The sequence below is a fragment of the Dicentrarchus labrax genome, unplaced genomic scaffold (genome assembly GCF_905237075.1).
Source record: "Dicentrarchus labrax unplaced genomic scaffold, dlabrax2021, whole genome shotgun sequence".
NCBI classification, from domain to species: domain Eukaryota; kingdom Metazoa; phylum Chordata; class Actinopteri; family Moronidae; genus Dicentrarchus; species Dicentrarchus labrax.
In genome coordinates this window covers 7,722,408-7,747,218 of record NW_026136716.1, presented here as the reverse complement: position 1 = coordinate 7,747,218, position 24,811 = coordinate 7,722,408, and the positions used below count along the sequence as shown (strand labels likewise).

The following is a 24,811-nucleotide window of genomic DNA, read 5'->3' as shown; positions in this document are numbered from 1 at the left end:
TTCTGGTAATTGTTGTTAATTCCACAAAGAAAACCACTAAACAACGACACATTAAATAGAGGAGACGTTTTAGGTGACAAAATTAATTTATAGTTTTCTTGGGGTTACAGGGAAACAAAAGACAATCCATAAGAAAAATGCATAAAAATGAAAGCGGGTCTAAAAATAACCAGAACAGCAACAAACAAAGCCAGCAATGTTTTGTACAGTAGAGAAGTCAAAACCACTGCTGCTTTCGTCTGCCTGACACAACACTGATATTGTGTGTAATATACGGTAGGTCTGTCCGTAGTGCAGTGATTGACGAGGTGGATCTCTGCAGTCCGAATGTGGAGCCTACGCCCCCGCATCTGTCTGACAGGCTGAGTATCTGTAGGTGTACAGCTTGTTATCTGCACCTCCGCTCAGCATCAGCTGCAAATAGAAACAGATAAAAGAGACAGCAAATGATACACTGATTTTACATGAGGCACACATAGACTCTTCAGTATGTTGGTCAATTTTTTGTTTCATCTTACCCCACTTTCTGTCCAGTCCACACAAAACACTTTGTCCTCGTGGGCCGCCAGGTCATACAGAGGAGCCTTACAGCTGCGTCACACAGGAAAGAAACACACACATGTTAACTGTATTCACTGAATGCCTTTTATTACACACAGAGTAAAGAATATGAGACCCACAAAAAAAAGTCACTAGTGTTGGGATGCAGTGGGTGTATGCTGGAACAGCTCCTTGGTTTTATAGACAAAGACGGGAAGCTTGTTCCACCTCTGGCAGAAAGCAGTTTACTTTCAGATGTGTGGACTGAACAGGATGTCCTGCTCTACATGTCTGCGCAAATGACCTTTTCATACTGTAACTGCACGGATAATGACCCAGCATAAGTGCTAATTATCTGCGGAGCATGAAATGAAAGTCTATTTGAAAGTATAATAGCCTTGATGGAGTGAAAATACTAAAAAAGGAGGAACTGGGATTTATTCAGTGCAAAGAACTTATCGTGCTCCTGTGACAAACACCACCCACAAAGAAACAGCGCTGTTATCAGCTTTGTGACGATGCATGTTTCAGCAAATCCAATTTTTTTATATTAAATTTTATTAATGATTTCTTTAGCTTGAAAAGAGGGAAGAGACACTTTGCACCCTTTATCTGAAAATGTCTAAAAAAAACACCAAACTAGGGGGTCAGGACCGGACCTTGTAAACCTTCTTCTGTCTGTTCTGTGAGGGAGGAGAAAATAGCACGGTAACCACAGTAACCATATCTGCCAGACCATTTAATTAGGTCACTGATTTTTTTAATTAATTTTTTTAATCAGCCTGTATTCAGTGGGAGCCAATGGGCTGGTGCCACAGAGAGGAGAGGGAAGTATTAAACATGGTTGATACTGCCTTCTGACTGGAGCACAAATATTCCAAAGTACACACTGTGAACTACGTCTTTCACAGACCTTCTGGTGTCCCACAGTTTGACCAGGTTGTCAAGGGAACCGGAGACCAGCTGGTGCTCATGTGACGGCGCCCACTTGACGGCGGTGACCCAGCCAGTGTGGGAGGTCAGAGACAGCAGCACCAGCGACCCGTCTGGAGAGGAGAGGAAGCGTTTATACCCATGAAGAGGAAGAGCGAGGAAAAGTGCTCGCAGGGGGTGGAAATAAAACAGCTGCTGCTATAACACAGCTATGATTGTGTATGGCACTGAGACGTCTGTGGTATTAAGAGCACTATGGTACCTTTGGTGCGAGGGTCCCACAGTCTGATGTGTCTGTCTGTGCTGCCTGAGGCCAGCCGTCGACACAGAGGTGAGTAGGAAATACAGTTAAACACTTTACTGCCCGTCTGTGGAAAGGACAAAAAAATAGAGTTTCCAAATGTTTCTAATTTTACAAGACAACAGTGTTTTCCCCTGTTTGAGTTTAAAAGTGCAACTATGTGACACAATCAAAAGCATGAAGAAGACGACATTCACTGAGAGTGTATAACATTATCAGACTAAAAGAAGACATTAAGTCACAAATAGACCTTCAGATAATGACTGTAAATAAAAATGCAGACAAAAAAAAAACATAAAATAGTGCCTGTAGTTTTATTCTCAGGTTCAGTTTCACCTGCATGTAGCCTGAGAGGCAAAACCCAGGACAAAGAAAGTCACAAATCTTTGTCTATTACTAAATAATTTAGTTTGTTCTACAAGTTCTGCTTTGTCGGTGTGTTTTCTCACCAGCGTAGTCTTCATTCCTCCCGTCTCGACGTCCCACACGCGGATGGTGTGGTCCCATGATGCACTGCAAAGTTCCTCGCTGTCGCACCACAGGACAGACGACACTGCCTCGTTGTGTCCGGATAACGTCATCAGGGGAGTCTGTGTCCGGGGGAAAATGAGAACCTTACATTCGACACTTTGACTAATGCGTCGGTCTTTATATATACATATAGCCCACTCACTCTGGTGAGGCCGAGCTGTTGAGTCTTCTGTTTCTTCCTCGGCCTGTCAGCTGGCTCCTCGACCTCGTCCGCCTCATCTGTGGGCACTGAGAGCGCAGGGAAAAGGTTGTAGCTTGTTAGAGATTTACTTTTTTTTTTAAATTCAGTAATGCTTCAGATGCAATCAATCATTCTGGCAACCTACCTGCTGACCAGATCTTCAACATTTTGTCCCAGGAGCCACTGCAGAACTATGTGGGAGAAACACAAATAACAACCATGAAAGCCCTTAAAGTTGTCCCTCATCCTCCTCCAACTCATCTCGACTGCATCCCCCTTTTACCTTTGAGCCGGTGGGGTCTGTGGCAACGGTGTCGACGCTCCCCGTGTGTCCCCGACAGCAGTGTCTGGCTTTCACCTTGTTCCTCTCCGAGTTCCACTCCCACAGGAGGACGGTTTGGTCCAGAGAGGCCGTCAGGAGCAGAGAGGTCAGACCGTCTGCGCAGAATTAACCAACACAGGTGTTTTTAAGAAAGGTTGTGTCATTATTACCGGCGGAGTGGGTGTCTGCTATTGCGCCCCGCTCACCTCTTTTCACCCAGGCTACGTCTTTGACCACATCTGTGTGTCCGGCCACCGTCATCACCGCCTTGCCCTCCACTGACCAGATCCTGGCCGTCTTGTCATATGACCCTGTTAGGATCCTGCAAAAAAAAAAAAAAAAGATATAAAAAGTGAGCAATCACAAGCACAAAAGTAGTCAGACTAAAAAATGACTGTATTGTACAAACATACACTTTCTAGTCAGGGATTTGGTGTCTGTCATCTTACCATTCAGCATCGGCATCTACGGAGCTAATCCAGTCATCGTGCATCATACACTCCTCAGGCTCTGGAGCCGTGATCCTCTCTACGTACTCTATCTCCACCACGTCTTCCTGAAACACAGAGACAGACGCACTGATGCATAAATATCTGAAACAAGCTTTACCAACTGTGAGTCACTAGAAGTACTGAGTGCCTTAATGCAAAAGACACACACAGCATTTAAAGCTTTGAGGACGGACATACCGTTGATATGCCTTCTGTCTCCATGTGAGTGGAGAGCGACGTTCGCAGGAACTGACCCCTGACCAGGAAATCAAACTCCACTTTGCTGTGAGATGCTGTAAGAAACGAGAGACAACATATTAATTCAACATATATTACACGCGTTTTTAATCACGTACTGGAATATTGTGAAGGATCTGATATAACTTGGTATAAACAACAGAAAAGACAATACACACAATGAGAAGTAAAGCTTAGTACAAACATAAAGTGATAATAATCCTATCATAAGGTGATAAATAGATTTGATATTAACTGCACTACCCTAATTTGTAATCTGTCATAAAACTTGAAGCCGGAAGATTGTTTCAGATCACCTTTTCTACATATTAAATGTCTGTTTGTGCTTATATTTAGATAACCGGATGTAAATTCTTTCACAATAAGATGCTACAGAAAGATCATTTCTGGGCTCTCATAGTTTCAACAGCCCTTCTCCAAATGTAGACTCCGCTGTGTGCCAGACATAGTAAAACATACTTAATAACGTTTAAAGCAGAGTGTGATTTATCTTTACCATTTTTAGCCTCCAGTAGTTTGTTGATGACATTGCTGAGGTCCAGCACTTCAGCTCCAGCAGGGATTGAGAAAGGGACATCATCTACAACATACCTATAAAAGAATAAAGCAACATAAACATACAGGCATGGATTTACATGGTAACCCATCAAATCCACACACACACACACACACACACACACACACACACACACACACATTAAATATTAAACTATTAATTTATCAGACAGGTTGCTGTATAACAGATGTAAATGTGAGTTAAATCATATTTTGGGATGGCTGGCTGAATCAACAAGCTAAAAACATTTGCCTCAAACAGTAAGGGGCAGTAATTGGAGGCTAACTTAACATTTACAGTACACATGAACGAGTAAAACGCAAAGTAGAGTCTCACAAGACTGTTTACTGTGAGTTACAGCTCGTTAGCCAGCCTGCTAGCCACTCCTGTGCCTTTTTAGTTTCCCGATGTGTCGTTAAAAGGAAATCCGAGCTCACCTTTTGTTCTCCGTGAAGAACCTCGCTTGTAACTGCGACATTATTAATTCTGTATTTCTCCACTAACACTACAAATCAATGCTTTATCTGTTCCTTCATAACACATCTGAGTCTCTCATGTAGTCAGTCGTGCCATGTGGTACTAAAGTAAGGCTCTCCAGCAGAGCACAGATTCAGCAGAGGTGATTGAGGATGCGGATCTGTGCTCCTCTAGTAATGTCTGGCAGTACTAGCTCCAGCATTCAGATCCTTGACTCTGTTATAATTAACAATATTTTATTCAATTCACTCTCTAAAATAAAAATCTATTAAAATTATAGCAGCTTGTACTATGTTAAAAAATCTAGTTTTAAAAGATGGTTGCGTTAAAATTTTACCTTCTTTTTTTATTCTTCGTTTGTTTTTATATTTTCCTTTTTGTAGATGTTATGTGCATGTAAATTGTCTTTAATATAAGAAATTTAAATAATCTAAACTGAAGAAAAATATGCCATTATGCGTAAATGTTTAATTATTTAGCAAAATGTACATGAAATTAGTAATTATCAAAATAAAAGTACTCATTTCCTGTTATACTGTATTGGATATGCTGATGCAGCAGTTGCACATTACTGTTGTAATTGGTCGATGGGGGAAAAGTCAATTTTGAGCTCGTGTTTTGTAGGTAAAATCTTTAGTGAAATGTAACTAAATACATTTACTCGAGTAAAATATGTACTCATACTATTTGAGTATTTTAAGTTTATGCTACTTTATGTACAAATACTGTACTTTTCATTGCATTGTTTATTTGATAGATGACTATATTGATTATAGGTTAAACTACTCTTCAAATATAAAATTAGTCCCACCTTTATCTGCTGCAGCATTAAAATATACACATTAATAAATCACTAATTACAATCCAATAATATCTGGTTTTATTTTTAAATGTGCCATTCTGCATCCTTCTGGCACACATAAGTATATTTTGATACTAATATTCTTCTATGGTTTTGAATTCAAGACTTTATTTTTATACAGTGGTAGAAGATCTAAGTACTTCTGTACTAATTTACATTCCACCTATTGGTAATCTAATCAAGTGTATTGTGCACTTTTACTGATTCATCACTATGTAACTTTTGCTAAACAGCAACCACAGTGGACACAAGTTAGTGGCACATAATTTTTATATTCATACAGCTGCAGCGCGTACAACCAAAATACACCATTACAGCAAAAAAAAAAAAAAAAGTGTATTTCACCGGGGCAGATGTTCTGTCTTCGACATAAAAAGAGAACTGGGGAATCATTGCTTTTTAGCTTCTGTGCTGACTTTGATACATGTCTGATACAGATGTGTTCACAAATAAAAATCAAGGTAGCAGATTTCAAACTTATTACACAGAAATGAAAAAAAAAAAATTACATTATTCACTCATTTTACGACTGGAAATGTACTCAGTGAGATTTCGAACCACGACTCACTTGCAGTGATAAAAGGAGATATAATTTTGTTCTTTAATGTGAACTCTTTGCCCTTATTAGATATAAATGTATGACACAAAACTAAAATGACATAAAAACTAAAACAGAAAATATATACACTCTCTACTCTCTCAGTCATCATCTTCTTCCTCCTCTTTGACCTTCTTTTTTTTCTTCTTTTTCTTCTTTTCTGTTGACTGAAGAGAGAACAAGAGTGAGCACAAATATTCAACAACAGAAACAAACACTGGGAAAACTCGTCAAAGCTCTTATGAAGCGTCTTTAGATCAAGTTCCTACCTCTGTTACTGCTACCTCTTCCTCCTCCTCTTTTGGTTCCTCGGGTTCAGCCTCCGCTTTCTTGTCCTTCTTTTTCTTCTTCTTTTTCTTGGGAGTCTCCTCTGTTACTTCTTCCTCTTCTTCTACAAAACATGCAGTCAAAAAAACACCTTTAGCATCATAAAACAACATTGTGGATATATTTCAGTACACCTGGATATCATTACACCCACCGGCTGTTACTGGTTCCTTTTTGGGCTTTTTGGATTTCTGGACGACTGGCGTTTCAGGCTGGTCAGCAGCCTCCTCCTCCTCCTCCTCCACCTCCTCAAACTTCCTCTTCTTGGAAGTGGAGGGAATAGTAGAATCGCCGGATGGATCGTACATTCTCACTTCACTGTGGACGAGAAGCGAGAATTTAACACATTTTAGATTTACACGTGAGGAATTTATTATCTTCAGTGAGGGAGCAGTTTGTGACTATTTACCTCTTGTGCTGGTATTTGTCTGCCTTTGCCATTGCTTTGCCCGTTCCACTGATTCTACGGATCTGAGAATGGAAAAAAATGGACACACAATCAGATGATCAGCAGAAAGACAGCAGAGTTAACCGATCTGGGCCAGTATGTATACAACGATGAGTAAATCAGCTCTTGCCACTGCCTGCAGGGATTGTGTAAAAAGTGTTGAAATAAGGACTAGAATTTGATTCCATAGTGCCCTTCCCTCTAGCATTGACTTTGAGACCCCACATTTTACTCAGAATGGCTTTATACATACAAGCCCTGGGATTTGAGTAGATCTCAGAGTGGCACTCGTGATAAATCTCTGTTGTAGTTGTACTTACTCCTTTCTCCTCCAGCTGGCGCAGCCTGGCTTCCAGTTTGGCACGGTTCTCTGCTCCCATTTCTGCATTTGTGTCCTCTCCCAGGGCATCATAGCGAATAGCCAGGGCTGCTTTAGCTGCCAGCATTCTGGAGATCTGGACAGATATTACCGAACAAAAACAGAACCCATGTTTATTTTCCAACCACAAGCCAGATGATCATTACCTATACAACTTATCGCTCCTTCTGAATGTACCTTGCCCTTATTCTTGGCAGAGGTCTGGCCCACTAGGGAGGCGTGGTAGATGAGACCGTACTTTGGTGTGTCTTTGCGGGTCTTCAGGGCTCTAAACAGAGCCTTCTCTGCTCCGAGGATCTGAACTGTGGAAGCTGGATGCTTTGCCAGATTCAGAAGGGAGCCTTAAAAACAAGGACAGGCATGTAAGTATGATGCTCTCACCTGTACCTGCACACTGGGCTTCCTAACGCAAGCTCAGATGAGGTAGTGACTTAAAAACATCAGTCTTTATCAGGAGAATGACATAACGTCGTCATCATCACCGCTTGGCTGGTTTCCACGCACCCACCGTCTCTGAGACTTACCTGCATGTGAGATGAGACGGGCGCCGACCAGCTCGCCCACCATGACTGTCAGGTTGGGGGCGATGGCCATCATTCGGTTCTTCAGGTAGTCGTACAGCTGAGTGCGGTAATCTGAAATATCAATCACCTGTGGAAAACAGACAGGATTGGTTGTATAAATGCCAGGAGATAAATAATGAGTTAAATGCACTGGAAGGGGCTGGAGTCATGAAATGTGACAGTTCAGATGAGGTAGTGACTGAAAAACCCACATGATTTGTTTCAGGATAAAGACAAATGTCGTCATCATCACCACTGTCACTCGAGCTCTCGGCTTTAAAAAGGGACATACCTGATCACACAGGTGTTTGATGTTTCCGATGTCCTGTTCCGACACTTCTGTTCCCATGGAGATCTCAGCAGCCAATTTAACCTCTGCCTCAATTTCCTCGGGGAGGAGGTCTGACAGATCGGAGCCGGCCACGTTTGTGCGATCACCTGGAGAACCACAGACACACATTAAGCATCCCAGGAAGTCTCATGTGGTAAAAACTGATCTAGGAAGCATTATGTAAAATGAGTTTTAAAAGGGCACATTTATAAGAGAAAGCTTGCATGATCGGTTTAAGGTTTAGGCCTTTGTCAGGCAGGGGATGTCTAATGAAATATACTAATGAGTTGCATGATGGGGGATGTATTTTTGGACATCTCAGCACCTGATTAATCAACAAAAAAAATGCATTTCTTGCAAGCCCCATAGCTTCACAGAAGACCAATACTAAATCACTCGAGTGTTTCTTAAAAATGCAGATTATTCTTACCAATTTTGCGGACGGCTTTGCAGTAGGCCAAGTTGTCTGTGACAATTTTTCCCAGCTCGGGAAAGTGCCAGCCGTACCACTCCCTGCAGCGCATAATGTAGTTGTTAAGCTCCTTATCCAGGTCATCCAGAAGAGCTGAAGAGACAACGGAGAAAAAAAAACCCAGTCAGTCAAACTGCAGTCAAATACAGTAGGGATACATTAGTATTCAATATAGCTGAATATATCGTTTAGTGCTTTAAAAAAATAAATAATACAACTTACAGATGGCCTGCACAATCATAGTGTCCACCTTGTCTGGACTGAACTTCAGCTTGTAGCGGGATAAACTGCAGAAGACAAAAGAAAAGTTACTCATGAGTTTCTTCACACAAAACTATTTCCGCCTCGGGGAGAGACTGCTGCCTCAGCGGTAGTGACGAATGCTGAGGAAAATCTACAGGGACATTTCAGACAGCAAGTGTAATCATAGGCAGCAGTCGCGTTCACACAAACAATACATCTGTGGGCCATCTACCTGTGAGCCAACCCCAGAGACATGGCACTCATCTCCCTGGGAGGAAGTCCAGTGATGAGACTCTCCATCTGGCTCCTGATGCATCTCATCAGTTCAGCCACAGCAGGGCTGTGGACACAGCTCAGGTCCAGCTTTTCCTGAAAACCAGAGCCGGTTAGAGACGCAACTCTTGCATACAACACTTACTTACTGAATACTAACGATGTAAATGTTGGGTCACTTACTTTAATAACCCCACCGAGTTTCACATCACTGATGGCGAGCTGCTCGTGAGCCTCCTTGGCAACAACTTTCTTCAGCGCTTTCTTCAAGCTCTTGCCAATTTTTCCCTCGACCAGCGCAGTGGCAGCTGAGTGGCAGAAGTTGGAAACAAGACATTAAATACAGTTAACACTCACATACACAGACATAAAACAGCCAAACTGACCAATACTGGTTGAATGTACATTTTCTATCCATTCCAAGTTATAAAGGAGGGCCAACTATCTTTCTTTACATCTAAACTACCTGCTAAAACGACACGATGTGGTCTCAGGGGTAGTGACGAATACTGTGAAATGCCTCATGTTTTTAAATCAGACACAGAAACACATCACAGACCACACAGATCTCAGGTGTACATCAGTGCACATAGACGTGCGTCATTACCTGCTAAGGCCTCTGTTGTGTCCTGAAACTTCTCAAAGTGCTTCAGTTTCACACTGGCAGAAGAAAAAACAGAAAACAAGTGAGCACACACTGAATCCACTTTGCATGAACTGGCTGGTTGAATGCTGCATCAACACTTACACTTTATTCGCTTTCTCAGGAGTTTCAAACTCCTTGTACAGGCTGTCGACCTGTTGCAGTTTGGATTCATCGAGGACCTGAAATATCACAGAAACTTAAAAGTTAGTTGTCACGCATTAAAACAATCTAATAGTGCACATTAAAAAAAAAAAAAAATCCACACTTTGTGAGTAAAATATCTCTGGATGTGTGTTTAACGTCACAATCTCCTATATGTGGCATTCAGGTTGAGTATCGATCACCTATTTTCCGATATGTACGTGAATGTTGTGTCGTGAAATAAAACCTGCAGTCACTTAAGTCAGCCTCAACATGCACACGTGGTTACAAGGCCTGTAGACTGCTAGCTCAGTGTTAGCCTAGCGAAGACACTCGTGCACCGGCACAAACTCAACATAAATGTCCTTAAACTGGGAAAACAAATGTAAATACTGGTGTTAAAATTTAGTTTATTGTCATTTAGGTTAATTATAACGTGGGCTGTGGGTAACTAACGGTGTTGCTAAGCTAACTCAACTAAGTAACGCGTAATTATTTCTCATTCTTTTTAAAAAAACAAAAAAGGAAGAAACAAAAAAATTAAAAAAAAGCCGAATACATACTTTGAATATTGCATATCCAGCCGCGGTCTCAAATAAAACGAGCATTGTGTTAGCAGCTCTCTACCAGAGGAGAGCCTTCAGAGTTTCACCACGCTGCCGCTGCTCCCACCGAGACTGAGGACACACATGGCGGCGGAGAGGAGCAGGAAACAGCTGGGTTGCCATGTCCTGTCGGTCGATATCACCCGATGCCAGACGTGATTTAATCATTTTAACTGATGTTTTAGCTTATTTTAGCGTGTTTTTAATTTTTTTTAACACACCAAATATGTCCTCAGTTCTTTATGTTGTGACATGTTATTAACGCTGCGTAATTATGTTTAATTAAAAATAATAATACAAAATGTGGACGCGTAGAAAAAAAGGTGCTCCGCTCGTTTTTGTCATTTTAAGTTTACATAAAGTCTTTATATAGTCTTAATAATTCGTAAAACTTATCAAAAAATATTTTACTTTATCCACATTTCTATAAACGTGTAAAATAAATTCCGCAACCTGGCAACCCGGGAGGAACTTTACGGTAAAGCTCGCGAGAAGTTGCTGCAAACATGCCGGTTTTAAAACATAACATATTTAAATAAATATATTTGGTAACACAAAGTTCCACTTTAACATATTAGGTGCAATTTAAAGGAAAAAAATATCATAATTATTTTACGACAGCTCTCGTTATTTATTTTTCTAGCAGCTCACACATGCGCTTCCTGCTCTCCCGGAAGTGACGCGGAGGCGTATAAACCAGAGGAAAAACATGCCCATGTGAGAGAGCTGCGTGGTGAGCAACATACATTAACTTCAAATAGTCTCCAGTCTCGACGTGAGGAAAGACTTCTGGGCTGAGTACTATGAATGAACCGGGACACTATCCTCCGCCGGACTTCGGCTGTCCTCCTCCAAACTCTATCCGCCACCCACAGCAGCCCCGCTCCAGCAGCTTCCACCCCAACATGTGGAGCTGGGGTGAGACGACCTCGGAGCCCAGCTGGGTCCACAGTGGACAGGCTGGGTGGCATCAAGGGGACGCGACAGGGTTTGGTTTCCCACCAGGTCGTGGGAACTCTGGACCTAAACGTCCATACGGTGAGCTGCTCATAAAGTGGTCTGTTAATGGTGATCAAACCCAAACAACAGCCGTAAAATGAAATGTAAATATAGTTTTACAATGTCTACTTGACCTTCTTCTCAATTCCTCAAATTTCATACCATCTTACCACCATTAAAGGTTTAAAAACTCTGTGTGAAAGTAGGCTACTCCGGCAACTTAAGATAAACTCAAAAGAAAAGTTAGGGGGCTCACATGGTCCCAATCAAAGCAGTAGTGATGGGAATTCCGGCTCTTTTTAGAGAACCGGCTCCTTTGGCTCGGCTCACTAAAAAGAGCCGGCTCTTTCGGCTCCCAAGTGGCTCCTCATATTTTTTTTGTTGCTTAAATTAATTTATTACCAAATTATGTGTAAAATGAATATCTAATGTAAATACATACATTATATCAAATGTTTAGTATTTATATGGATTTATTAATATACTCAACATGGAACAGAGTGCTACAAAAATAAATTATAAAACACAAAGATAAAGACCCATCTTAATTAGACAAAAAGCTGCTTGATATGAAATGTTTAACTTTGCACAGTGTACACTCTGCCTTTGAACTATCACATTAAAATGTGTCCAAACTGATGCCGCCACACATCTTGACCAATCACGCAGCTTTAACAGGAAAAAACGTGGAAATCCGGAAAAAAGATATCCTGACTTTTAGTTCCTAGTATTGGTAAAGGTACAAAAAACCCTGCATCCTACATTACCCATAATGCCACCAATAGCATATTCACCTAGCCCCTCCTGACCTGCTGTGTACAATTTGTGGTAGGTATTGCTGATGTGTGCATTATGATGTAATGCCTCTTGTCTTCAGGTCAAAACTTCGGTCGTGGGAGGCATCAAGGCGGACATCGAGGTGGAAGACAGAATTATGGACCCCCCAACGATCACGGGAAAAAGGTAACTATCTGTTTGATCATTACGATATCAAGCACATGAACAGTTCTGTGGTGATCTGATCCGTCTATAACCAACAGCAGAAAAATAAGAAGGAACCAGAGTATTCCCATTTTTGTGACACATGTGACCGGGCCTTCAAGAACCAGGAGAAGTACGATGAACATATTTCTCAACACGTGAAGGTATTTTGATATATTTGATTCAACATATTTCGCTGTAATTAATGTAATTTGTGGATACTGGTATGCACATTTTACTGACTGCGTCAATCAAATCTCTTCTGTAGTGTTCTGTGCCCGACTGCAGCTTCATGGCTCATGAAAAGATAGTCAGCATCCACTGGAAAAATGTGAGTGAAACAACTCGTATCTGACAAACTGAGGCTCCCACGTTCGCTTAGCTCTAATGCTAATATCAGTGTTTTTATGTCCTGACTGCAGAACCACGCACCGGGAGCTAAAAGGATTAAGCTGGACACACCGGATGAGATTGCAAAGTGGAGAGACGAGAGGCGCAAGTCAGTATTCGCAAGTAGACTGCTGAAACTGTGACAACCGATGTCTACTTTGACTTTTTGTTCAACTCGAGCCTAAATTCGTGTTTGCAGAAACTATCCGACACTTCAGAATATGGAAAAGAAGAGGAAAGTGATGGAGGTGCGGGAGGAGACAGGAGCCGTTCTGGAGACAGCTCAGTTTGGGTAAATATACACATTTGATGCATAAATTATGTATTTTGCACTCCTTCTTTATTCTTCTGTTTGCATTGACATGAGGCCTCTTATCTAAATCTAGACTTTTAACATTTTATTCACAGACGAATGAAAGGCAGAGGACGAGGTCGTGGGCGAGGTCGTGGCTGGGGCAACAGAGGGTTCCACGGGCGTCACCCTCGAGACCCTCACCCATCAGACGCCAGTGCCACAGAGAGACCCCCACCCATCACCCAGCACTTCAGGGACGGGGATCCTCTGGGAGCGCTGGCCAGCAGTGACCACGGTGAGTGACCCAACTCACATGGACGGGGCACAGTATTCAAACAAGACTGTAGACAATCACCTAATAACTGGTATATATTGTAATGTGTTCCTCATACACCTCCAGATTCTGACAAAGAGGACCCAGCTGCTGAGTCCAGGACCACTGGCCTGGTTGTGGCTCCTAAACAGATGAGCTCAGCTCTGGGCTCCCTTGTGGCAAACTACGGCTCCATGAGTGAGAGTGACAGTGATGAAGGACCAGAAGGTGAGTTTGTGTAGGCCCTAAAAGTTAGAGAAGTGAGCTTGTGACTGGAAGGTCATCGGTTCAATCCCCCCGGACCGGCAGGATATATCTGGGTGGGGAAAGTGAGAACGGTGCCCTTGAGCAAGGCCCTTGACCCCAACCGCTCCAGTGGAGCTGCTCAGGGGCCAGCAGGTCCGACCAGTGCCAATCCATGAGGACTATCCAATGTGGATTTACAAGCACAATCGTTGTCATGAGTATTTATCTGTACCCCGGTTTCAGAATTTAATTTGACCTAAGAAAGGTTGTATTATAGTTTAGTTTTATTCTGTTGAAACAATATAACACAAAAATATATGCAAGATACACAAGGACACATATTTGACAGAGTAGGGCTTATGTACAAAATTCACAATGGGGAAAAGTACTTACATTTTCCATCCTTTACGTTTTCCCTTGTGTTTCAGCCACCCCTATTCAGAGAGCCAAAGACCTTGTGCAAGAAAACCAGGCTCTCCTAAACACAATACCAGCATACTCCCAGGACAGAGGACCCTCTAGAAGCTGGGAAACCTCTTCACAGGGTACAGAGGCCCACAAAGTCCACCAGCCTGACTCTGTTCTTCACACACCGAACAGCAGAGGAGGGAGAAGGGGAAGAGGAGGCAGGGGAGGAAGGGGAGGCAGGCGCGGTAGGGCAGGACATCAAGATACGCCACGACATCAAGATACGCCACAGACACGTCGTCCCACTCTACTTGAGATGGTAAGGACACTCTGGAGATTATACAAGCATAATTTGCGTGAATGAAATTCTACTTAAACATGTATTATCTAGATATTGCATCTTCTCAGCCCTAATGAGCTTTTTCTATTTTCTTCCACTCTGTCCAGTTACTGGCCCCAGACATCCGCCATGAGAGGAATGTCCTCCTGCAGTGTGTCCGCTATGTTGTCCGAAGCAACTTCTTTGGCCTGGAGAGCAGACCTCAGAACCAGGAGGGGATAACGAATAAAGCCACACCAGCTATCACAACTGGAGGGCATGAAGGGAGACAGGAAAAGCCATCAGAGGAAGTCAGGGCTGTACCCAGGTCGGCCTCTCTGGCTGGTGGAGAGAGAAGTTCAGCAGGAGTTGGTAATCGGGATGATTTAGAAACAAGTAAAGCTGTTGTAGTTGACCAAAACTGTCAGGACCCGGGTTTGCAGAGTGATCATGTATGCTTCGAACCATCCAAGGACACTGTGGACTCAAGTGCTGAGCAGGTTCCCGGGGATTTAATCCAAAATGCTGAAGAGACAACCGTCAAAGACTGCCAGAGCATGGATTTGACGGTCACAGATAAAATCACACCTACCTCTAATATTTTTGATGATGAAATATGGGAGAGCCCTGGTGTTCCTATGTGAAATCCTCACTAATTAATAAAATTGATTAATCTTTTTTTGTTCGAAAACATTAAAGTGAGTCTTTCATATGTTGTTAATACTTTCAAATTATTATTATTATTTTTTTTTTAGGACTAACATTTTTGATGTGATGGGATGTTGGTGTGACTAACAAGATCCAGTTATATTTTTGTAACATGCAACGTACTGAAGAAAGACAATATTTTTTTTCTCGTGAAATAAATCACATCAACTCTATTGATAATTTTACATTTGTATAAATGCTTGTGTATTTTTATTTTAAGCTTGAATTGCTGATATATGTTATATTTGCTGCAATGTAATTACACACATTTATTAGATGATATTACACACGTTATGAGCAGTGTAGCAAATTTCACACCATTACAGCTACAAGAGGCGGAGATAAACTGAGGCAACATTTCAGACAACATTTCACCTTTTTGAATAATAATGATAGTTTGTCTTGAAACTTATGATATAAAAAAAAAATCAAGATAAACGAGATAAGTTTGTGCTGTAAAGTGTCAACAGTTGCACCGTCCACCTGGACTGCCCAAGGTGGTAAAACGAGCGCACCTAAGGGAGTCGCAGTGGTCGCCTAGAAACCACCTGAGCTGCCAACGTCAATTAGTTTCTAACGTTTGGGTAACGTTAGCAACGGCAAAGTTGACTGTCGGTATGCGAGTCCGCAAAGACGACAAAGTTGAGCGATAAACAAGTTTACCTGCACGTCAATAAGAGGAGAAACGTCGTTGCCGTGTGTAAGTAACGTTAAGTGGTAGTTAACACAAAGTCATATCATGGCTGGAAGTTGTGTTCGAGTTGACCCACCGTTTGTTGAGTTCAACGATGTCAAAGTCGGGCGGGTCTACAAGACCGCAGTCACCGCAGCAAATGTTGGGAAAACACTGAAGAAAATAACGATTGGAAAACCAGCATTAAAGGTAATGTATTTAAACTGGGGTGTGATAAACAACGAACTAACGTTAACGTTATACGAAATTAACGAATGAAAACGACGTCCCGTTTGCTTAACGTTAATTAAGAATTTAGATAAATTGCTTGTTAAACTAACACCTCGTTCAATAAATGACTCCTCTATCTATGGACATTGTTAGTTAATGTGAGCTATACCAAATTATATCTATCTATCTATTTATCTATCTATCTGACGTTAATCTCGTTAATTAATGGGTGTGTCCTCGGTGGTAACATTTTGGGGGGAAAGTGAATGCAACTATTCGCTTCTTTAATATGCATTTCTTTTTCTTCACTGTTTCAAGGTTGTTTTAATGTGTCCTGTACCCTCTGTGCCTTATCTGAGTATACTGTGTTGGTATTTTGAATAGTAAAATGCATATGTCTATCTCTTTAAACTCTTTTTCTCTTTTATTTTATCACCAAAGTGGTTCCTTATATACATTTGATTGGTGCCTTTTTCTCCCTGTTCTTCTTTTCTATCCCTTTTCCTGCAGTTGTTCAAGTTCACGGCATCTAGCTCAGCCGAGTTGGTGGCTCCTGGTCTGTCTGTAGGCGGCTTGCTGGAGTTCACTCCAGAGGAAGAGGAGGAGGTCAGAGACTGTCTTCTGATTCATATAGATGAGGTGGACACCATTGAAGTCCCACTGCTGGGGTAAGCAGGCTAGACATAGGATGTATGTTAAGGACATTTCGGACCAAAAGCGATGCCTGTGACATCATTCGTTCACACACACACACACACACACACACACAACACACACACATCGCCACAAATGTGACCTCTGTCTTTCTTTATGTGCTTCTCTAGGTTTCCCAGGGCTTGTTCCCTGCTTATGGACTCGGTACTAGACTTTGGCTGCATTGCTGCCAGCAGTCAGGTGATCAGCAAACATCACCATATAACAAATCAGGGATCAGCACCAGGTAAATCAAGCACATCTTTCTTGGAGATGCTGTATCTAAATTGCCCACTAGGGGATTACATAATCATTTTCCAAACCACAGACTCACTGACCCATCAAATTAAATTATTAGCTTCTTCTGTAAATTATATCCATCAACAGAAAACAGTTTTAAAGCCTCATAATGTAAATTGACACATGTGTTTGTCTTTATGTGCATTGAAGGTGTGTTCCATGTGCAGTATGATGGAGACCCCTCAGTCAGGCTGTCACCCTGTAGTGGAGTTGTTGCAGCTGGCGCCACCCAGTGGCTACAAGTAGAACTGCGCACAGATGGACCCAGACATATTGATGAAAAGGCTCTGTAAGAATGACTTCATAACACAGATAGCACATATTGAAGGGATTGGACACTAAAAGTCAAATCACATATTATTGGTTTTAAATGTAATGTATCGGTTTTGAGTAATTATTGTGCTCCTCCACTTTACCTGAACCTTACCCTCCTCCTGTCCCAGGGTGAAACTCCAGAATCGTTCATCTGTCGTTCTCAGTATCAGGGCTGAGGTGGTTGACCAGCGCCTCGAGGTCTTTGACCTGCAGGTAATTTGTTGGTTCAAGTGGAATCCACAAACTGTAGTACTTACCTATGATACTCCATTGATCCTTGAAATTGCCATTTTTATTGCCTTCCCACATGTAAATGGTGTTCATGTAAGTATGCTGTGCCATTTTACAGGGAGCTCCACTGTCCTGTCTGTGGTTTGGACCTGTATACTTTGGGACATCCCGTGTGGGAAATGTGGTTCTGAGAAACAATGCACCCCAGGCATGTGACTGGGTCTGCCTGCTCCAGGAGACAGCTTCTGGGACTGAGATGGTGAGTGGTGCCCTCAGGGAAAGTAGAAGTAGCTGGAGGCCAGCTGTACTAAACTGAAAATGACACAAGGCTTTGACTGTGTTGGTTGTGTAGGGAACAGACCTCCAGAAGAGCACAGACGCCACCCTGCTGGAGAAAATGGAGAAGTGCAGCCCAGCCACCCAAGGCGTCTCTCAGGTCTTCGTGTGTGTACCCAAGCAGGGTCGACTTGGACCATATGACAAAACCACTGTGACAGTACGCTTCAGCCCCATGTGCAAGAGGTAAATTATCTCTGAATGTGTCTAAATATGTCTGGAAACTACAAAAATGTTTTTTTCTGAATTTCATGTCAAAGAGCATAAAGTACCCAATGGCCTAACATTAAAATATTTGCTACTTAGAAATGTCAATGTAATGTTGAGATAATAGTATGATAAAAAATATGCTATAGAAATAACATAAACATACATATGATGTCCTGAGGTGGGGAAAAAACAGTGTTACTCCCCGTCGGGGAATCGAACCCCGGTCTCCCGCGTGACAGGCGGGGATACTCACCACTATACTAACGAGGAGATGAACGTGGCATTTTTGGTGTTTTCTATACTTCATTTTACCACTTTTACCCTCGCTTTCAGTACAACTGACGGGAAGAAGCGCAATAACTCAGCCAGCCGGCAAGACTACTGTCTTTTCCTGCTGTTTGAGTCAGTGGGAAGTAGATATGGCTTCACTCACCATAATGGTACTCACAACACACACACACACACACACACACACACACACACACAGACTCATGTCACATTGCTTAATATAATACAATCATTTTGCTCAGAGGGCAATTAATTTAATATAACTTGAGCAGGTTTTTCCTTGATTAATTAAATGATAATTAGAGCTAGATCACACATTCTTTGATGAAACAGTCTTTTTATTTGTCTCTTAAGGTAACAGCAGTGTGGAGCTGGCAGTGACAGGCTCTGGACTGCCTGTGTCTCTGGTGCCTAGTCCCTCTCAAAGATTTGATTTCCTCACCTGTGTGATGGGCCAGCGTGTGGACCTGCTGTGTGTTCTGCAGAACCTCTGCCCTCAACTCCCCGTCAACTTCCGCTTCCGCAGATTAGCGCATTTCACCGCCAAGCCCTCCACTGGCACAATCTCCCCTGGTCAATGCCAGGTAAGAATGGTGTTTGATTCAGTTATTTATTTCTAAATCCAAGCAGAATGTGGGAACTTTTTACTCTCTGTTGCACTCCGCAGGATGTAGTTTTGTCTTTCACTGCACGGCAGCAAGGGAGCTTCCAGGTGCGTCAGAAGGTAGATGTCTTGGGTCATGTTGTTCACAGGGGTGGCAACTCCGCTGAGGATGATATTAGACTTAAGTTTTGCAGCTTCCACACCATCACTCTACACCTGTCTGCTGTCTGCCACAGTGAGACCACACACCCTGTGCCTAAACTAAATCCAGGTGAATAATGAACGAATAATCCCATAAAAAGACCAAAACCAATAATGAGTGTGTCTCTCCATACTTCTGTGGCTCTCATCCCCAAACTGGCTTTTGTTGAAACAAGCTTTAAAAACAACTCACAAATATTTAGTTCCATTTTAAAATAAAAGCCGCAGGCAGCAGTGATCGGGCCCTTGCAGTACGCACAGTAACGAAGAGCACAACTTTTTATTGTGAACGTCTTAAGAACACACTGACCAAATTTGAAGTCGATCTGATCAATTCTCTAGGAGAAGTTCGGAAATAGTGCATTTGTTGGAGACTATTTTCAGCGGCACATGAATACACATTTGGTGCTCGCAGCAGGATGGTGTATGTGAGCTTGAGTCAAAATAAACTACTGTTTGTGTGTTCATGGTAATGAAGGAACATGTCACGCTGTGCAACAGTGTGGCTCACTGATGGGTTTTTAATCGTTTTTGAACAACAATGGGGCACAGAGCAGGAAGATATATCAGGCTTTGATAAACACACAATACTTTTTCATAGCATCAATTTGCTGACGGTTCAGGTCTTTTCATGGGATTTGTTGACAGTAAGAAAATATTGAATATCACCAGATTTGTTGTTTCATGAGATGATTTTGATACACGTATGTGTCCTGCTCTAATTTGTTGCTTCCCAGGCATCACTCCAGCAGTGACCAATCCAACCGGATCACGGCCTCACGTTCAGTCCAGCGAACTGGCCCGCTGCCGTGGGATGGCGCATGCTGCTGTCCTCAGCGCAGACAAAACACGACTACACGTACATCGCAGAGAGAGGAGTCAGAACACAGAGGGGGAAGAGTTCCTGGCTTTTCCCAATGACCGAGCCACAAGTATAAGGCCTGCCTCTGCATACAGACAGTACAGGTAGTGGTTAAAGAAACACATTCTTCCACAGGCTACAGTGCAGATTGACACCCAGTTAGTGAACTGAAATGTGTTTGAAACTATCAACTACAAACCAAATCTTATTTAGCTTTTTTTTAATAGAAGTTTGTGTTTAAATGTTGACTCTGTGGTTTCTAACACTAGATTTTGCTATTTATTTAGCAAATTGGTGTAAATGATTTCACATTTGCCGAAGGATTCCTTCTTTATCGTACTCAGGACCATCTTCACTGGTGTACACCGCTATCGCTATGTGGACACCAACTATGCTTTCACTGAGGCAGAGGAGGAGCAGAGACAGCAGCATCAACAGATTTACACAGACTTCATCAAACAGCTCAGACAAACACGCCTTCAGAAGATCAAGCAGAGGTAAGCTTTTTATGAATAGTTTGATGGCCAATCTCAAGTCTTTTTTGTCAATAAACAGCTGGACCTTTGTTTTTGGGTGTTAGACAACAAGAAAAAGCTGAGGACGATGTGGATATTGGGATTGTTCCTTCTCAAGGGCTTGTTCCCCCTGCACTCCACATCAGAGACCTGGAGAGCAGTAAGATCTCAGAGACCAAGTCAAACCTCCACTGTACTTCCCCAGCAACCAAACACAGCTGCCTCCAAGACATGACATCCATCACCCGGCAGGTCAACAGTCAAGTCACATCACAGGTGGCCCATAGAAAACATCATAATTCATTTAAATAGTAATAGATCAGTTAGCTATTGCACAGAGTGGGATTTCACTGCAAACTTTGGGGTAGAGTTTTATGTTTTAACTGTCTTTCTATTTCTCTCTCTCTCTAGGTTTCAGAAGTAATGAATGCAGTTCCGTCTACCAGTCAGGAGGTGGCAGACTGCAACAGGACTCTGACAGCTCAGGAGCTCTACAAAGTTGACATAGGTTAAAGATTCAATTCAGAAGTGCTTGTCATTGTTTCTAATAATAGCTCATGTACAAACTGTGTGAGAGTGTGTATTTGTGTGTTGTTCTTTCTCATCATATCCTTTCTGAAAGGAAAGTAAAGATCTCACACTTTCCTCATTAGGTCCATTGTCAGTGGACTTCGGTGAGGTTTGTGTGCAGTCGGTATGTGTTCAGAACCTGGAGCTGATCAATCATCTGTCAGTGTTTGTCTGGGTGCAGCTGGAGGTGGACTGCCCTGAGCTGCAGGGCTCCTCACCCCTCTCCCATGTCCTGCCTCCCCACTCCCACAGCTCACTGCCCCTGACCTTTCAAAGCAACAAGCTGGGTCCCTTCTACAGGTTGGTTGGGGGGGGGCAGCTCAGTACACTTTTATTGCATAAAAAAAAAGTACAATATAAACATACTTCTTTCCTCCAGGCCTATATCCTACTCTGTGAACCACCACCACCCTGGTCAGATACTGGTCCAGGCCCAGGTCGTCCCCTTGGCTCTTGAGCTGTCCACTTCCCTGCTGGTGCTCCACCCCACCCCATTTTTGCTTGCCCAGTCAGGATACAGGAACTCAGTTACTCTTCGAAACCAGCGTAACCACGCTGCAGAGTTCACGTGGAGACCAGTAGTCACAGAGAGTGGCATCCTATTCTCCATTCGACCAGCTACAGGTGCTAAAAGTGCATCTTAATTTTAGTGTCCCTGGGTGTGAGTACCCGGTTTAGCCCTAATATCAAGAATGTCAACTTGCATCTTCCCCCCCTCTGTTTGACTTCAAGAGGCTTTATTATATTATGTTAATAACCATTTACATCAATAGATTTGCCTATTTGAATGAGAGCTGATACAACAAATCGACTCCCCTCCTTCCCCAGGTACAGTGGAGCCATACAGCGAATTGGACTGTGAGGTCGTGTGGCATCCGTCCTTCTCCTCCCCTTCAGAAGGAGACTTTGACCTCTGTGTCCATGAGGGCAACACACAACGCCTGCATTGTGTTGCTAAGGTCTGACCGTAGGATAGGGAAGATTATTTTGTATGATCTACTCACATTTACTACTTGCTGGCTTTGAATAACTTAGTGACATTACACCCACAATCTATCATTCAAGTATCGAACACTCACTCATTGTACACTTAAACCTGTGCTGTAATGAGTTTGTAGTTCCTCCAGGTGGTGAAAATTGATTCCTAAAGTGAGAACTTTTCACAGCTGTAATGAGGTATCAGAATATCCATAGAAACTTTTTAACCCGGGCTTGTGAAATCTTTGGATGTGGGACAGGCAAGCAAGTCCAGACTAGTGTTTTGGACCAATTGGGGAAGGGCATGGGGGTGTGGGATTTGGTTCATAGTGCAACTGCATGCCAGCCACTCAACTCAATCAGTCAATTGGATGCCTTATTCTTATTTCAGACAAGTGATTTTACTTCATAAGTTGGTCTTGTCAACAATACATGTACGAATACATGACAGTTGAACATGAAGTGTCTAATGCAAACATGTCACAACTGTGGATAGCATCCGGAGGGAGAGAGAGAGGGGGGGATAGGAACAGAAAGCATGCATGTTTGGTGGAACTTTTATTTGAAATTGTGTATTTTTTTCCAAAACATTACATGATCATGTATTTCTAAATTCTTAAATCATCAGGTCTTGTGGTTATTGTTTGTGCAGGCAGAAGGTTGGCGTGGGGAGATTGATGATGTCCGATCTCATCACATCTTTGCCATTCTGTAGCCAAAACCACAGAGACCGGTGTTAGGTTGCAGCCAGATCGTTGAATGCCATTGATTTATATGCTCTGTGTATTCCCAGCCTTCATATTTTCACCAAAATGTAAACAACGTGTCAGTCCTCACACACAACTCTGCCCGGGTTTGTTTTGCCCATTTGAGAACTACTCTGTCTTAGCTCGCTTACAAGGGTCCAAACCCTTGAGTAGGGAATGTACACTTGAACATCTGCTGTAATAAGTTTTGAGCTTGTTCCTTCACGCAGAAGAATGGCTGTGGCCCGTGGCTTTCTGTTGGATTCATGGAGGCTACAATTGATTGGTAGTGAGAAGTTTTCTGTGTACCAGCTGAGGTAGCAAAACATCCACAGAAACCTTTCAGTTCATCCCTGATAGTTGAAAATCCATTTCCACTTTTAATACAACTACCAGGGATTCTTGCGTTTGGGTTTAATTTCCTTATTTTATGCTGTTAGGTGTTTTGCTTACATTCATCAATATCAAATGTGATGTCAACTTGAGATTGCTCAAGATAACTATAATAAAGGTTAATAGCAAAAGAAAGTCAACAATCTGAAACAGTGATGAAATGAAATAGATTATCAAATAGAAAAGGCCTCTTTATTGACTTACTTTGTTTTTTTTCCCCTGATGTTCAACAATCATACACGGCCAAATCCATCAAAGAGGCAGATATCGATTTCTCCTCTGACAGCAGCCTCAGTAGACCAGAACATAATTCTCCAACAAGAAGTGTTGTGTTTTAAGTAAAGCTTGTGACTTTCAGACTTCAGCTTTCAATGGAAAAACTCTCCTGCTAACACTTGCTGTTCTGTTATCATCATCATTACTATTGCTCTCTTCACTGAGTCGTACACATGCTCAAGATACATGTGCTCTGGGGGCTGTCAAAAGTCATTTTGTGAAATCCTGTTTAGGGAGAGTGAGTAAACTACTAATGTAGAATAAAACACTATGAATGGATTTCACAGAACGATGATGTATAACATTGAGATAATTTTCCTTTCTGTCTTTCTCTCAGGTTGGATCCACCGGTGTCCAGCTGGCAGACAAACAGGTCCTATTTGGATCAGTGCCTCTCAACATGCTTTCAATCAGAACTGCAGTCTTACACAACACTGGACAGAACCATGCCTACTACCAGGTCCCCCCCCCCCACACACACACACACACACACTTGTTTTTGCACTGCTACTTGAACAAACTAAACAAGAAACATAGCCAATCTCTCTGCTCTCTGTCTCTGTTTGTTTGAGGCAGGTGCTGGATCTTTGCCCTCTGCCAGGCATGGTGGTGAGTCCACCTGAGGGCGTGGTGCCAAGTGGGGGGCAGGCTGCTCTTAAGATCCACTTCCACCCTGACTCTGTCATCAAGTTTGACACCAGAGTCGAGGTGAGAAAGATAGGAAGAAAGGAGAGGGCTTATCTGAATGTTTCTGTACATACATATACAATGATTTGTCCCTGTGTTTGTGTAATAAATAAAGAGAGGAATTGATGTACACTAACCATCTGTGTCTATTACAGATAGCTCTGAGGAGCATGAAGTCCATTGAACTCCGAGTGGGCGGATCAGTGGAGCCTCCAAATATAGACATCAGTGTGGTGAGTTTCTCTGTGTCTTGTTATGTTAATGCACACAGTTTTTTCTGTATCGATGAAAGAATGACAGACCACAGCAATAAATATGGCTAGAGAAAAAGAGATCGCATAACAAGAGAATTACGAAACAGTTTCTTAGCATAAAAGCATTTATTAGATTACATCGTACTGCAGACAATAACCCATCAGCTAGTAAGTTAACTTCTCAAAAACTCACACATGAACTTAGGAAAACACATTTAATCTAACCTCAGTACTCAGTGCACCAAATCTTCAATCTTACTCCTTTGGCTTTCTAATGAGGAGCACAATGGGAATAAGCTTTTAGCTTTATT

The 24,811-nt window shown here is 42.4% G+C and overlaps 4 protein-coding genes and 4 non-coding genes across 11 annotated transcripts in view; 2 read left to right on the top strand and 6 right to left on the bottom strand.

The window, feature by feature from the left end:
- Positions 1-67: 67 nt before the first annotated feature.
- wdr12 (WD repeat domain 12) lies at positions 68-4,718 on the bottom strand. The gene is made up of 13 exons (XM_051427983.1): positions 4,551-4,718; positions 4,054-4,148; positions 3,498-3,592; positions 3,258-3,364; positions 3,015-3,130; positions 2,770-2,924; positions 2,632-2,677; positions 2,448-2,533; positions 2,224-2,364; positions 1,736-1,841; positions 1,454-1,586; positions 519-591; positions 68-414 (listed from the first exon to the last, which is right to left on the bottom strand). Exons 1-13 carry the CDS (start codon positions 4,589-4,591, stop codon positions 337-339), a joined length of 1,272 nt encoding a protein of 423 aa, XP_051283943.1. The 5' UTR covers positions 4,592-4,718; the 3' UTR covers positions 68-336.
- A 986-nt stretch (positions 4,719-5,704) lies between these two features.
- On the bottom strand, positions 5,705-10,584 carry nop58 (NOP58 ribonucleoprotein homolog (yeast)). The gene is made up of 15 exons (XM_051427979.1): positions 10,437-10,584; positions 9,835-9,911; positions 9,694-9,746; positions 9,270-9,394; positions 9,046-9,182; positions 8,793-8,857; positions 8,529-8,663; positions 8,060-8,205; positions 7,729-7,855; positions 7,382-7,545; positions 7,146-7,280; positions 6,787-6,848; positions 6,532-6,695; positions 6,320-6,441; positions 5,705-6,217 (listed from the first exon to the last, which is right to left on the bottom strand). Exons 1-15 carry the CDS (start codon positions 10,479-10,481, stop codon positions 6,152-6,154), a joined length of 1,623 nt encoding a protein of 540 aa, XP_051283939.1. The 5' UTR covers positions 10,482-10,584; the 3' UTR covers positions 5,705-6,151.
- Positions 7,612-7,694, bottom strand: LOC127379008 (small nucleolar RNA SNORD11B). Its single transcript, XR_007888262.1, has one exon. It is a non-coding gene; the product is annotated as a small nucleolar RNA SNORD11B (small nucleolar RNA).
- On the bottom strand, positions 7,944-8,028 carry LOC127379007 (small nucleolar RNA SNORD11B). Its single transcript, XR_007888261.1, has one exon. It is a non-coding gene; the product is annotated as a small nucleolar RNA SNORD11B (small nucleolar RNA).
- LOC127379005 (small nucleolar RNA SNORD70) lies at positions 9,565-9,654 on the bottom strand. Its single transcript, XR_007888259.1, has one exon. It is a non-coding gene; the product is annotated as a small nucleolar RNA SNORD70 (small nucleolar RNA).
- Positions 10,585-11,148: 564 nt separating the features above from the next.
- nufip1 (nuclear FMR1 interacting protein 1) lies at positions 11,149-15,322 on the top strand. Of its 2 annotated transcripts, none has more exons than XM_051427975.1 (10): positions 11,149-11,516; positions 12,355-12,440; positions 12,521-12,622; positions 12,727-12,789; positions 12,881-12,957; positions 13,048-13,140; positions 13,257-13,438; positions 13,544-13,684; positions 14,131-14,429; positions 14,558-15,322. In XM_051427975.1, the coding sequence occupies exons 1-10, from the start codon at positions 11,282-11,284 to the stop codon at positions 15,071-15,073; spliced, it is 1,794 nt and encodes a 597-aa protein (XP_051283935.1). In that variant the 5' UTR covers positions 11,149-11,281; the 3' UTR covers positions 15,074-15,322. The 2 variants fall into 2 exon arrangements, with proteins under 2 accessions (XP_051283935.1, XP_051283934.1); XM_051427974.1 differs by having other exon boundaries at positions 12,518-12,622.
- Positions 15,323-15,726: 404 nt separating this feature from the next.
- The window catches only part of LOC127378722 (cilia- and flagella-associated protein 47-like), a 49,387-nt gene continuing 40,302 nt past the window's right edge, over positions 15,727-24,811 (top strand). For all 3 annotated transcript variants that reach the window (XM_051427933.1, XM_051427932.1, XM_051427934.1), the window contains exons 1-20: positions 15,727-16,020; positions 16,552-16,709; positions 16,866-16,981; positions 17,185-17,323; positions 17,478-17,562; positions 17,699-17,839; positions 17,933-18,102; positions 18,460-18,566; positions 18,769-18,998; positions 19,082-19,289; positions 19,957-20,185; positions 20,426-20,578; positions 20,662-20,872; positions 21,008-21,104; positions 21,250-21,466; positions 21,546-21,790; positions 21,995-22,125; positions 23,897-24,019; positions 24,136-24,267; positions 24,402-24,479. In XM_051427933.1, coding sequence (XP_051283893.1) covers positions 15,877-16,020; positions 16,552-16,709; positions 16,866-16,981; positions 17,185-17,323; positions 17,478-17,562; positions 17,699-17,839; positions 17,933-18,102; positions 18,460-18,566; positions 18,769-18,998; positions 19,082-19,289; positions 19,957-20,185; positions 20,426-20,578; positions 20,662-20,872; positions 21,008-21,104; positions 21,250-21,466; positions 21,546-21,790; positions 21,995-22,125; positions 23,897-24,019; positions 24,136-24,267; positions 24,402-24,479 — 3,114 coding nt within the window. In that variant the 5' untranslated portion in view covers positions 15,727-15,876. The remainder of the gene's footprint in view (positions 16,021-16,551; positions 16,710-16,865; positions 16,982-17,184; positions 17,324-17,477; positions 17,563-17,698; positions 17,840-17,932; positions 18,103-18,459; positions 18,567-18,768; positions 18,999-19,081; positions 19,290-19,956; positions 20,186-20,425; positions 20,579-20,661; positions 20,873-21,007; positions 21,105-21,249; positions 21,467-21,545; positions 21,791-21,994; positions 22,126-23,896; positions 24,020-24,135; positions 24,268-24,401; positions 24,480-24,811) is intronic.
- Positions 18,325-18,396, bottom strand: trnad-guc (transfer RNA aspartic acid (anticodon GUC)). The gene has a single exon. It is a non-coding gene; the product is annotated as a tRNA-Asp (tRNA).